The following is a 15033-nucleotide window of genomic DNA, read 5'->3' as shown; positions in this document are numbered from 1 at the left end:
GTGAAGAATATGCCAAAAAACCAATTATGTCTCCAATCTTCACTGTTGAGGACAAACCAAAAACAAGTATAAAATCAATCTCCAATGATACATGGTCAATGGACAGAGGGAAGAGTAGCAAAAAAAAAAGGGTGGTAGTGACTTGAATGTATCTTCTGATATGGATAACCAACAGTAGCAATAAAGCAACACAAACTAATGTAATGGCAGCATGTATTGCTGCACACAATTAATGCGTCTAGCTCCAAGAATTTAATCATCAATGAATAACATTCTCATATCAAACAATAAATGGCATTCTCATACTAAACTAGTACATTAACTAACTTTAAAATGAGTATAACTACTTATATTTCAACAGACATCACAATAGTTGTATCAAGATTTTACCTTAACCCGACTTCAAATTTCAATTATGGTATGAATTAATATATTTTTCTTAAATCAAGTGTTTAAAATTAATAAATATTATTGTTAGTATTTATTTTATTGAGTTTAATGGTGGTGCATCGACAGTTCAAAATAATTTTGCACACACAACCAATCAAAACATTTAAAATTGTCACATCAATTAATGTTTTTAGTTTATGTGGCAATTTTGAATGTTTTGATTGATTGTGTGTGTAAAAATACCACGACTTCCTTTGCAGCACGATATCGCAATAGGCGTTAAGTGCTGAAAATTACTCCATTTATTTCATAATAGGTCTCACATTAAAAAAAAATATTGTCCTAAAAAATATTAATTTCAATTTTTTAATAAATTTTAAGGGTTAATTAATTTTTTGGTCTCTAAAAATATCTCAAATTTCATTTTTAGTTCCTCTGAAAAATTTCAGCAAATTTTAGTCCTTCAAGTGCTCTTCATTGTGACTTTTAGTCCTTATTTTTAAACAAGTTTCGGCCCCTCATCAAATCTTTTCCATCACCACTTATGTGTACCATTCATATTTTTTAACAAGTTTTTTACATAAATATTTTTAATATAATAACAATCTCTTCCACAAAAATTTAGAATTTTTAAACAATAAATGAATTAAATATAATTTTTAAGAGCTAAATTAAAAACTAAAAAATATTCATATTTGATTTAGCCATCGGTAAAAAAAACTTTACCAAATATATTTCCATAAGGTACCAAACATGACTACAAAAAATTATTAAAATTTTGAAAGAATACACATAAGTTTATTTAAAAACAAGGACCAAAAGTCGTGATAAAATTTTTTTGAGGGAGCAAAACTTATGGAGAAATTTAGAGGAATTAAAAAAAATGAGATATTTATTGAGACCGGAATTTATTTAACCTTAATTTTCATTATTTTTATCCGATTATACCCTCTAACTAAGACTACGTGCATCATTCCTAAGTTATTGGTTTCCATTTTTCATTTATAATAGTGAGGTTAATTTGATAAAATTTGTTATTATTTTTCCTTCATCTATAACTTCTTGTTTTATGTCAATTTTTTATGAGACGAAGCGAGTATTATTTATTGGTTAGATGAATGAGTTTGTTAAATGAATGAGATGAATGAGTTGTAATGGCGTGGTTTGGAGGGGGTGGTCGTGGATAAAGTGGACTCGGTCTTGATGTCAGAACGCTTAATGAACATGAGCTGATTAAGAGGGGGTGGTAGATGTTGTTTAGGTAAGGAGGTGGTAATATTAGTGGTGTTTTTGTGGGTGGTGTTTCTGTTGTAGGACGCCTCTGTTTTTTGGGTCCAAATTTGCCATCGCTACCTCTTGTTGTTTTTGGTTTTAGGTGCCTTGAGCGTGCGGGTCCTTTGAGCTGAGCCTTTATCCTTTCGGATATGAATTATGTTTGCATCACCTCACATCATGTCGAATGCCTTACAATTTTGTATCCTAGATTATGGTGGGCTGATTACTTTTGCTTCAAGATTGAGAGTTGCTATCTAGTCACAATCTTGTTTGGCTTTGGATGGTCATGGTGTTTCTCTGGTTGATATGGGGTGAGTGGTACCCTTCTGATTTGATTTTGGAGTTCGGTGGTCCGATCGCTTTTGATTCGAGATCGGGAGTTCGTTCTTCAATTCAAGTTTTGATTTAGGCTAATTTGGTGTTCTTTCGATGGACCGGATGATGAGAGGTGGTGGAAACTGACTGAGTATTAGTATAGGACCTTTTTTGGGTGTGACTCAGCTATGGAGATGCATACAAGTTGTTTGATTTAGAGGGGTGTTTTGTGAGGTGAGTAGTGGCGATGAGTGGTTATGGATATCATTTTCAGCGGTAGTTCATGATTGAGTTCGTTTAGGAGGGGAAACTTATTTGGTGGTGTTTTCCTCATGGGTGTTGAAGGTAGGGTTGGGTGTATGAGTGATTTTTATGGTGTTTATTTTGGGTGTTCCGCCTATATACGGCGTCTTTTTGTAGTTTCTGAATCATCGGTCTCTGTTCGTCTTGAGCAGGGATCTGACTATTAAATAAATTTTGTTCTTAAAAAATACAAAATAAAAGTAGTTGTATAGTACATTTTAAGCAAAAATTTACATTTAAGATTCATTTAATTAATGATGTATGTGGTCTTTATTATAGACCACATACATAATTTATTGAATGAATCTAAAATGTAAATCTTTGTTTATAACAGTGACCATATGATGTATAATAGATGCATGAGTTGTATGCATAATAACACTAATATACATGATAATATTTAGGATAAACTGCACTTTCTGCCCCCTAAGTTTCAAAATGTTGCGATTTTGGCCCCCTATTTATAAAAATGACAATTTTGGCCCCTTTTGTCCTAAAATTGCTAATAAGACGCCACATGTCCCAAAACATGGGCCATAATCGCAACTTTTTGAGAAGATAAGAGGTCAAAATATCATATTTCTCTTATGTTAGGGGTCAAAATAGCATATTTCCCTAAACATGATGGGTCACTTTTGCCATTTTTTAATAGGGGACCAAAAACGCAATATTTTGAAATTTAGGGGACGAAAAGTGCAGTTTAGCCTAATATTTATTCATCTGTGAAATACAGGACTACTAGAATAAATGATACATGGGGTATAAAAAACTAAAATAAATAATAAATGACAAATTTATGTAATCATATTGCTTTTATCTAATAATGATTTCACATAATCATATATCTCTATCTATCGCAGCTTATTTATATATCTGCAATGACACTTTCATTTTCCATATATTGTAAAAGCAAACAAATGAAACAACTCTTGTCTTGTATATGCTTATGTTCCTGTAAAAGAAATTTAAAGGTCAATATGTTAAAATTACTATAAAAAGAATTAACAAGTGAAAATAAATAAAATTATATATTTAGAAGTAACAAAATTATTCCTCAAAAAAAATAAAAATAACAAAATTATTGTCGACCTTTTGTAAAAGAAGAAAATATTATTGTCGACCTACCTAATTAACCATAAGTTTACAATGACACTTAGAACCAATACACTTTGGAACGTTAGGCAAGACACAAAATAAAGTTGGACAATCAGTGTCATCTTTGCAAATAGAAAATTTCATATAATGGCTCTCTTCAGTAACAACAAGAAGTGGATAAATAAGTAGGATGATAAGATATACAAACTTGAGAATTGTGGCCATTTTTTTCATTTGCATGTAATCAATGAAAAATTATTTGGTCATTTTATAATGTGAAAACATTAATGCTCTATTTATAAAAATCCAAATCCTTTTCAAAATTAGATTGTAAAATGTCTTTAAACTATATCCATGTGTTGTACTTGTCAAAAAAATAAAAATCCATGTGTTGTATTTGTCCTTTCCTCACTCAATCGTTCATTTGTTTCTTTTAAAAAAATATATATTGCTCTATTAACTTGAGTAAGGATCTCAAGTTAAAATATTTTAGATCATTAAAATTCTTTTTTTATCCATGTTATTATTTGTTTCCTCTTTTTTTAGCCTTTCGTGGTAGTCAAAGGATATATGCAGGTATAAGACATTGGGGTTCAAAGTTAAATTTTGAGGGATTCAAAGTTGAATTTTTTTAGATTTTTGATGCAATTTTTAAAATTTGAGGGTGTACACTGCATCCGTTGAGTCCAATGTGCCCCCCCCAAGCTTATTAGATATATGGCTTGAAGTTCCATAACTTTGCATATTGGAGGCTAGATGTTATTAATCTCTAAATTATTTGAAGATGTTTTGAATTTAGATCAAAACTCATATCAATAAACTTTGGTGCATGGAGCAAGGGTCAGCAACAACCAACAAACAAATAGATCAAGAGCAATAATATTGGTGTAATACAAAACCACAATTAAATCGAAGAAGAACAAGATAAAAGAGTAGCCGAGAAGAGGAAGGTCTCACAATATTGTGTATGTAGTTCAGCTCAAATTGACCTACTTTAGAGGAGAAAACAACTCCTCATTTCACTATCAAAGAATTTCTTAACAAAGGGATATAAGAGTTACATGTGTTGGAAATTTAAGTCTAAATAAAACAGAATAGATTTCATAAGACATGTTCAACAATTATGAATCAACAACAGAAACAAACAAAATATTGAACATGATCATGATCGGATCTACGACATGTTTGATTTATCAAGCATACTAAGAATTAGGGTATTAGGAATACCTTGATGAAGCTTTGATGGCAGCCCTCTCAACAACAACGATGGAGAAACCATGATATGAAATACACAACATACGTTTATGCCTCAAGTTCTCTTCAAATAGGGAGAAGAGAGAGTTTGCCGTGTCCGGTGTATTAGGGACCATAGCCTCTTTTATATTGGATGACCATTAGGGTTTCCCATTATTCCATTAATGGGTCATCCGGACATCCACTCATTGAGTCCATATTCATTAATTAAATATTTAATTAATTATCCAATTAGAAATCTAATAGCCTTATTACTTAATTTGATCACTAATCAACTAAGGCTCACAATTGATAAATAGCTAATATAATTATTATTATGATATTTGCCCACAAAATGATATTGAAATATAATTAAAATAATAAAATATTCCAACAATCTCCCACTTGGGCTACATATCTCAATAAAATATTCTACATGCACAATTTATCTTTATTTGTAAATTAAAAGACAAAAACAAGATATCAAGCGCACCATTAAAACACAATCTTTTGACTGCTAAGAATTAATTGCAAGTGGTACTCTCAATGCAATGATCAAATATTGGTAATAAGTCATGTCATATAATGGATGTCTTTTGACATCCTCATTATCCAAATGGAAAAACTTAATACGTCTTGTCAGATAATGGGTGTCTTTTGACATCCTCATTACCCACATAAAAAATTTAAGAATTACCACATAGTTATCATCACAAGTTGTAAATTAAAAGACCAAAAAACAAGATACCACAGCACCATTAAAACACAATTTTTTGACTGCTAAGAATTAACTGCAAACGGTAATCTCAATTCAATGATCAAATATGGTAATAAGTCCTGTCAGATAATGGGTGTCTATTGACATCCTCGTTATCCACATGGAAAAACTTAATAATTACCGCATATTTACCATCGCATGTATGTAATTATCCGGCCAAACTGTGCATTCCTTTTGGCCGACTAAAACAGTTCACATGAACAATTACATACTACATCTATTGTAATTCCAACTGAATCAAATTTACGCAACAGTTGCAACTTGTTGTTTCAACCAACTCAACCAAAATTACTAGACAATTCAATAAATGAATTTAAATAGGAATGGTCTTAATTTTACAACAAATGGGAAATGTCTTAAATTCACAAGGCACTTACGACATAATGTAGGCCGAATTAGTTCATTATGTTGCTGAGTAACAATAAGGCTAGTCGGCAACCCTTAAGTGTGAAGACAAACTCAAAATAATTGAAAAGAAGATGCAAGTCCCAAAAAACAACACCGACGTGTGTATGACAATCATTTACAAATATCACATAAAAGTGACATCAAACATAACATGAAATATATTCAAAATGCATGATTGAAGGAAAATAAAGTTATTGTAGAAACCAAATAACAATAAACTCAAATATGACAACCATGCTATAAACTAAATATTCAATTTTAAATCAGAAGAAAATTGAATCTTATATGCCAAAAATATTCATGCTACAATTGATTCACACATACCAAATGATTCCCTAAATAAAATTATCAATAACTTTAGACTCAATTATTTCCTAAATCAGGAAACAAACTTTATATGTTTATAAATAAATAAACAAAACTAGAACTATTATTTCCAAAATTTAAAGAATCAAAACCTTATTTTTTTACCAAAAATTTTCATAATATTTTGAGATTCATTATTAAAATGCAACATATATATAACAAATATATTTTAACTCTTTATTTGCATATTTCTCAAAATAAACCTTATGTACAAAATCTTTCTGAATCAAAAATTAATTCACAACCGATATTCGTTAATACAAAATAAACCAAATCAATAATTCATATAGTTGATTTCACGCATGGGATCCAGAAACATGACAATTGTTTTAAAAAATTCTTTAAGGATCCTTTTACTAAAATAAGATGTAGGCACATGGGATACAAACAATCCTCAAACAAAAATTGTATCTGAATCAAGAAACATAAGCACGATCGTAATCCTTATCAATTAAATGAAATTCTTGGTTTTCGTGGATATATGGTTCGTAGGAAAAAGCATTTCCCTTTAGCAAAACAAGAAAACAGGTCATTGAACAAAAAGTCCACTGAAGTTTAATTCTTTCTTTTCAAAAAGAAAAAACTTTTTTAATCGTAAACAAAAATAATAATTCTATCAAATTGGGAAATCAATTTTCTTTGACACCAAAACTAAAACGAGAAGAAACGGTTCAAATCACATGTTTCCTTGAGAAATCAATTTGAGAACAATATCGCATGACCAAAGCAAAGTCATTGCAGAACTTTTAATGCAAAACATGAAGGCATCGATGAATAAACAAAAGGCATCGATCCACATAAAATCCCAATAAATCAAATATGAACACGCTCTGATATCACTCATTAGAAATTTAGGTCTAAATAAAATAGATTTCATAAGACATGTTCAACAATTATGAATCAAGGGGGAAAACAAACACAATATTGAACATGATCATGATCAGATCTACTATTTATCAAGCATGCTAAGAATTAGGGTATTAGGAGTACTGGATGAAGCTTTGATGACAACCCTCTCAACAACAACGATGAAGAAACCATGATATGAAATACACAACTTACGTTAGCGGCGGCTGATTTGGTTCTTCCTCAACTGCTACCTTTATGCCTAAAGTTTTCTTCAGATCGGGAGAAGAGAGAGTTTGTCGTGTCTGATGTACTGGGGACCATAGCTCTTTTATATTGGATGACCATTAAGATTTCCCATTATATGGGTCATCCGGACATGCACTCATTGAGTTCATATCAATTAATTATCCAATTAGAAATCTAATAGCCTTATTATTTAATTTGATCACTAATCAACTAAGGCTCACAATTGATAAATAGCTAATAAAATAATATTGGAATATAATTAAAATAATAAAATATTCCAACAACAGGAAATTAACTTTCAATAAGTTCTCCAAAAACTTTCTACCATTTTTCTGAATCTCTTATCGTGATTAATACACTTAATGATTTCTCTACCTAAGGTATATATTATTGTTTCCCAACCAAACTTTCTATACCAAAAGGAATCGACCTTTAACCTTTGATTTTCTAAAGATCTCATCTTTTCGTAAACCTTAGTTTGCCTCAATCTCTAAACAAATATTTGGATTTATAAACCAATGCAATAAAGCAAAATAGTTGGATGTCGTTCTTTGTTCAACACGCCAAACTTAAATAGAATAAGACTATATTCATGAATTTTGATAATGTGATAAGATTATATATATATATATATATATATATATATATATATATATATATATATATATATATATATATGGATTTATTAGAACACATCCATTAGTTTTTATGTGGGAGTGTTTTAGCAAAGTTACACCTTAAGTTGTATTTAACCACTTTTTAGTTATTCACTTGCTAAAATACTCATTCTAAAAACTAAGCGGGTGTATCCTAGCAAATGCCTATAGGATTTGCTAGAACACATTCACTTGTTTTTGTTAGAAGGTGTGTTATAGAAACATATACCTTAAGATGTATTTATTAACTTTTTAGTTATAACTTGTTAAAACACTCCCACATAAAAACTAGTGGGTGTGTTCTAGCAAATCCCATATATATATATATATATATATATATATATATATATATATATATATATATATATTCCACAAAAAGAGAAAGATGGAATATATTTATATTTAATATTATATTAAGAAAAAAAACTAAATTTTCACTAAACAAATTTCGTAAATTGGTTTTTGTGTTAAAACAAGACAACTCTGTTATACGCCGCACTGTCTTTTTCTCCGATAGCTGCCTCTCTCTTTCTCTCTCTCTCTAAACTGCAAAACCCCTTCTTAATTCTCCATTCAAATCTTCATATAGCATCACACCCACCTTCAAAAAAAATCACAAGAAGGTAACAATTTTCACAATCTCAATTGGGTCAATATCAATTTTCTTTAAATTTATGTAACAAATTTTGGGATTTTTTTTTCAGGTATTAAAAAAAATCAATTTTTGAAGAAAACCCATTTGCTGAAATTGAAATTAGAAGGGATATATGGAGAGCAGTATAGGGAAAGATGGAAACGGACGTTTTCCTTTATCTGGGGTTGTGGCAGATTGTGTGAAACGTTGGTTTAAGGATACTCTTAGGGAGGCTAAAGCTGGTGATGTTAATATGCAGATTTTGGTTGGTCAGATGTATTGTAGTGGCTATGGTGTTGCAAAAGATGCTCAAAAGGTGGTTTTGTTTGTTTTCTTGTTTTTGGTTATTTGATTTAGTTGTTTTTAATTAACTTGCATTTGATTGTTGTTTGTTTGTTTGGTTGGTGTTCAGTTCTTGGGTTCTATAGTGTTTGAAAAGTCAATATTGAATGATATTAGAGAGAAGAATAAGTTTGTGACCATAAAGAAATGAATAAAACCTAGGAAGCACGGACACACATATGAACACCAGACATAACACTGACACGTAGAAAGTGATGGTAAATTTGGAAGATAGAAGTTGATTGTTTATAATTTACTACGAGTGTTAGTAACATGTCGGACACTAAGACATGATCTTGATAGTTTTATATGCTAACAACGTTTTAAGTCACGACCATGTTGCGATGCTCGGTATTGCGAAGAATTGCAGCTGATATGGCCTCAATTGCAGTTGTGTTGCGATTGTGGAAGCATAAAAACTTTGATGATATTGCCTAGATTGCAGTCGTGAACCTTTTTTAAAAAAGTCATGTTTACCAAAGTAAATAAAACCTAGGAAGAACCGACATGAACACTAGATATGACACGACAATGACAAGTAGAAAATGATAATAACTTTAGTAAATATAAGTTATTGTATGTAATTAATTACGAATGTTAGTAATGTTTCAGATACTAAGACGTGTCTTAGATCTGAAGTATTGGTGTGCACAAAACAAACATTAAGTTGTTATGCAATCCTAATACTTGTAAATACTAACAACGTTTTAAGTCACGACCACGTTGCAATGCTTGGTATTGCAAATGATTGCAGATGATATGGCCGTGATTGTGGTTGTGTTGCGATCGTGGAGCCGCGTTGTTAAATAACTGGTATAGTGCCACCAAACCACTTTTATATATCATTTTGGGATTTGGAGCAACCGTGACAAAAACTGATACGCTATTGCGGTTCGGTTACGACTACAATAGCAGTGATATTTTTGCAAATCGGCTATAGCGTTTATTGCTTGCATATCGGAAGTTATTGTTTTTATGTTTTTTTTTTCCCTAATGTTAATGATAACATTAAAAAATATGAGCTGCATATGACATATTTTTTAAAACATTAAAAATAAAGTAATGCTGAGTTGGGGATGAGATGGGGTCTTATATAACCCCTAAACCCCATGACCTAGGTAACTTCTCATCACTAAACCGCATCCGCCTCTCCATCGTCTCTCTTCACTTCATACTTTACTTCATATTTATATTTTTAGTTTTAAGTAACTTTTAATTTATGTTTCTGGCTTTCTGCAGCAATGTATGCAACTATGCATCATGCTTTTATTTGTGTGAAACATGCTTTATATAATAATTTATTTCAACCGCTTTGCGGCTTCCTCTATTTGCCCGATATGCTATCCACTTTTTCTCATATTGGATTTTAGGTGATCCGCTATTTTCCACGATTCTCTATTGGTAGTAACACTGTGGTGGAGGCATAAAATACTTTGATGATATTGCCTAGATTGCAGTCGTGGACCTTTTTTTAAAAAAATTATCATGTTTACCAAATTCCACACATTTATGTGAATTTAATTTCATGCTCGTGTTCCTGTCTGTATATGTGAATATTAGAAAAACATTGGAAGTTCTATTGTAGGTGGACATAATGACTTGAAAGTCTTTTGAAGTTAAGCAGTTTAGAGATGTTAAAACGTAGTGACTTATGATTTGGATTTCTTGTTTTAATTTATATATCAGAAGTGGATGTGAAAGTTTCTATTGTGAAATATATGGTCATGGATTTCATGAACAGTTATTTAAATATAGAGTAATGGTCTGATTATGAAGTATGAACAATGAGTGGAGTCTTTGGAGTGTAGATGTACTTGTTTGTCTGTCTTTTGTTTTGGGAGGTTAACATTATTTGTTTGGGAATGAAGGGAAAACTTTGGCTGACAAAAGCATCGAGGGTCAGGTCTTCGGTTTGGAAAGTTGGAGATAAGCGTCCGGGTAAACCTCTACTGTTTTAGCAGCTTATCATCTTTCTTTTCCTTTGTAAGTTAGTGTGGCTAAGTTTTGTTTGCTGCATTTTTATTAGGTTATAATGCAAGTGATTCTGACTCTGATGAATCAAACGAGGATTCTTAACCAGACTAAATTTGGTTCCATCCCTAAATTCTGAAAGGTGAGTTTATCCCAATCTTTTGAACACTCATGTTGTTACTTAATAATGACCTCTTTTTGGTACCACATTTATCTAATTGAAAAACTTGAGCTTTGAACTTTCAGATGTGCGATTTAATTTTTTTAGATGATTGGTGTGAAGGATTTTAACAAAGATAGCCAAAATCATAGATACAAATTATGGCATATTATAAAATACAGTTTACGTGCACCCTGATCATGGATGATAATCGAGTGATTTTGTGAGAGAAGCCATGAACATAGTAGGGTTGAGAGATTCTTCTCCCTTCCTGATGCCTTTAGAATGAGAGTTCTTTGAACAACTATCTGACCTAATGGGATAGTCAGTATATATAAGCACGGAGAGGGACCTCTCAACAGGCTTACTATGAGAAACGGCTCAATCCATCACGGGCCGTTTTTAATTACAACCCATTAATAAATATCATTTTATTTAGGGCAATATTGTATCAATTCTAATTATAATATTGCACTGAATAAAAGGATACTTATTAATGGGCTGTAATTAGAAACGGGCCGTGATGGGTTGGGCTGTTTCTCATAGAATGCCTGTTAAGAGGTCCCTCTCCCTACCGGTGCTTATATATACCGACTATCCAATTAGGTCAGATAGTTGTTCAAAGAACTCTCATTCTAAAGGCATCAGGAAGGGAGAGAAGAATCTCTCAACCCTACTATGTTCATGGCTTCTCTGACAAAATCACTCGATTACCATCCATGATCAATGTGTACGTTTACTGTATTTTATAATATGTCATAATTTTGTATCTATGATTTTGGGTTATCTTTGTTAAAATCCTTCATGGTGTGTTTTGTATCAAGTTGCTCAAATTTATTTCTGACTTGGAAAAATCTCAAATTATTTGTCAAAATCGTTCATAACTGATTTCAGTGTTGTGTTATCGAAACGGTCTGATCTCAATTTAACAGACAAGATCATTTAGTGTGTGACATGTGATTCGATTTCATACAAAATTCATGAGTTTTTGTTGAATCTACATTGAAAAGGGGTTTCAGGAATTATAGATGTCAATATTTTCTTTTTTAATTACATAACCGTATGATTTGAAAGCTTAATATGACCTACATGTTCTCTTTTATAATTTTTATTGTTCTTTTTTACCTTGCATTAAATCTCATGCATGGAATGTAATTGTCACAGTTAAGAATATCAAGATGTAAGCTTTTCTTTGTTGCTTTGAATCCTTAACTGCTTTGGTATTGTCAATTGATTGTTTTCAACATTCTTTCTTTTTGAGAAAAAGCTTTCAATTGTTTATTAGATATATAGATAATAGTACAAAGCAACTTGTTTGGCACTTGGTTTATAGCAGTAGCTTTGTTCAAAATCATGGTGGTTCATTGTGATTCGCCAAACTCATTGTCAATCCCAACATACACCAAGTTAGTTGCCCTGAACTTTTGTGTTCCAGAAGGCATCTTTTTCAACAATTGATACTTTTTGGGATGAGTTTATGTAATTTGTTGAAAATGGTTAACTATCTTGAGTCTTTGCGTTAGTGAGCTTCACTGAAATTCAGAACAGACCATTTTTTATTCTCACATTAAATTGCCCTTTCTGGTAAATTGATTTTGCGCTCCTTTGTTTTGTAGGTATATGCATTGCACGACATCATGCTTCTTCATAGCCACCATATGGATGTTCTTTCAGTTATACATTTGCTTTGTGATTAATGTATGATTTGCTATACCATTTTTTTTTTATCAATCAATGAAAACAAAAAAGAATCTTATTTGATTTTTGAGCATATCGTGGATTGTTAATTTTAGAATTCTTTCTCACTTTCCTTGACATGGCATCACTTCATGCAAATTGAATAGGGAGAGTCTAGCTTTATAGTTTATTTTTGTTTTTTAAACTTGTACTAGACATCATTTTATCGACTCATTTGTCTATAAAATGATGTAAACCCTTTCATTTTTTTTAGACTCGTTTTTCTGGTTTCATGGCATGCTCCATTCTCGTTTAAATATTGGCTTCTTGCATCTATGAAAATCTAGAAACCTATAAGCGTTTTTCACTATTTAGAGATAAAAATTGTGTATCAATTGAGAAAGTTTTAGAGTTTAAGCTTAATTTAGTACAGGCAATGGTGAGGCTGAAGAGGATTATGATAGGAGTTAAGAAAAATATGTAAGTTATGCTGAGTAAATAAAATACATGCTTAGTAAATTCTTTAAATGTTGTTGCGAATTTTAATCGAATCTGACATTTGGGTAAATTAATTACACAAAATTCTTTAACTCCTTCAACATTTTCATAAAACCACTTACAAATCACTCCATTCTTTATAATCTCATGGAAAAAACACACAATTCTTATTTTTTATAACCATTATCATTTCTCTCAATCTCAAATTTATTTTTCATCTTCTAATTTTTTTTTTTTATCTCTTCTCATGAAATAAAGGAACAAAAACACACTTTTAGTATATTACCATCAATCTACCTTTTATACCATGTTGTACATCGGTTTGATCTTATTTGGCTATGTCACGTAATTACTGCCACAAAGAATCTCACACTTGAGAGATAAAGTTCTACCATGAAAGGAATAGTAGATGTTGAATAAGATATAAGTGAGATGACTCACAAACATGTGCCTAAAGAATTTGGGAGAAATTGTGGTGTCAATATCATTTGTGTGAATCAATGATCCAACTCAATGTAGGCTACACTTGAAGTCCTAACATTATGATGATTTGTTTTGTAAACTCTTGATTATTATTTGTTTATGTCATCTGAAGTCCAAACATGTTGTACATCGGTTTGACCTTATTTGGCTATGTCACATAATTATGGACTCAGAGAATCTCACACTTGAGGGAGATATGTTTTGCATCGAATAAGAGTCAAAGTTCTACAATGAAAGGAATAGTAGATGTTGAATAAGATATAAGTGAGATGACTCACAAACGTGTGCTTAAAGAATTTGGGAGAAATTGTGGTGTCAATATCATTTGTGTGGTTTATTTTAGCCTAATACAGTGATACAACCCAATGTAGGCTACACTAGAAGTCCCAACAATATGATGATTTGTTTTGTTAGCTTTTGAGTGTCGTTTGTTTAATTTTTAATGTTAAATTTTATATTTTGGAAGTCGTTCGCTTTCATGCAATTTTTATTTGTCAAGTCGGTAGCTTTTTTCTATAACCTATGTTATTTCAAGTTCTTTCACTTTTAGCCTTTAGTGGGATATGACAAAGAAAAAACATTTGTGTTATGCTGAGTTGAAAAATACATATTTATTATACATTTTAAATTGATGTGGCATTTTTTAACGAGTCTAATATTTTTGGTAGAGTACTTACATAGTAATATCCAACTCCTTCAACAAGCTCATAAAACTACAACCAACTCACTCATTTTCCTTGTTATTTCTCTCATGTTTGAATTACTTTTTCATCATCTTTCTTTTTCTAATTTAATTTCTCTCTTCTCATAAAATAAAAGCGAAAAAAACATATCTCTATGAAAACACCATCAACCCACCTTTTTTTTTTACCATGATGTGTCTCTGACCTTATTTGACTATATCTTCATATCATAGACATAGAGTCTCACAGTTAAAAGAGAAATGTTAATGTGTCATGTGTGAGTTAAAATTCTACATTTCCAGCAAGATTTGATATTTATAAACATATAAATGAGATGAGTAATATACCTACTATCTTAAGCTTTTGGGAAGATCTGGGGTTTCTCATTGTGCAACACAACACCTTGGTCTATGTTCCTCATCATTATTATTGAACATCCAACTTTAAATCTCAATTTGTGGTTTGAAATGCGTGTTAATATCATTCAAGAACTCTATTGAAATGAAGTTTTGGAGGATTAGCCCAAATATTACACTTAACCGATTTTTTGGTTATACCGTCTTTTTAATGGAATCTCATCTCTTTCGAAAAAAAAAAAAGAACTCTATTGAAAACTATTTGCTTTGTAGCTTTTTATTTTGGTTAGATTGACAAACTTAATCAAAGCTAAT

At 31.1% G+C, this 15033-nt stretch overlaps 1 protein-coding gene across 1 annotated transcript; it reads left to right on the top strand.

Moving 5' to 3' along the window:
* Window positions 1-8376: 8376 nt before the first annotated feature.
* Window positions 8377-12888, top strand: LOC11407562 (uncharacterized). The gene is made up of 5 exons (XM_003623420.4): window positions 8377-8537; window positions 8619-8864; window positions 10759-10828; window positions 10917-11003; window positions 12638-12888. The coding sequence occupies exons 2-4, from the start codon at window positions 8682-8684 to the stop codon at window positions 10964-10966; spliced, it is 303 nt and encodes a 100-aa protein (XP_003623468.1). The 5' UTR covers window positions 8377-8537; window positions 8619-8681; the 3' UTR covers window positions 10967-11003; window positions 12638-12888.
* The last annotated feature ends 2145 nt before the right edge of the window (window positions 12889-15033 follow it).

The sequence above is a fragment of the Medicago truncatula genome, chromosome 7 (assembly GCF_003473485.1).
Source record: "Medicago truncatula cultivar Jemalong A17 chromosome 7, MtrunA17r5.0-ANR, whole genome shotgun sequence".
NCBI lineage: Eukaryota > Viridiplantae > Streptophyta > Magnoliopsida > Fabales > Fabaceae > Medicago > Medicago truncatula.
Note: the sequence above shows the minus strand (reverse complement) of the source record. Positions and strands in the feature narration are given on the sequence as shown.

Bases quoted from the DNA above. Each gene is read 5' to 3' on its own strand.
- LOC11407562 (XM_003623420.4), top strand. From the start codon at position 8,682: ATGGAGAGCAGTATAGGGAAAGATGGAAACGGACGTTTTCCTTTATCT. The intron at 8,865-10,758 runs GTGGTTTTGTTT...TTGGGAATGAAG, and splicing joins TTGCAAAAGATGCTCAAAAG to GGAAAACTTTGGCTGACAAA. The intron at 10,829-10,916 runs GTAAACCTCTAC...CATTTTTATTAG, and splicing joins AGTTGGAGATAAGCGTCCGG to GTTATAATGCAAGTGATTCT.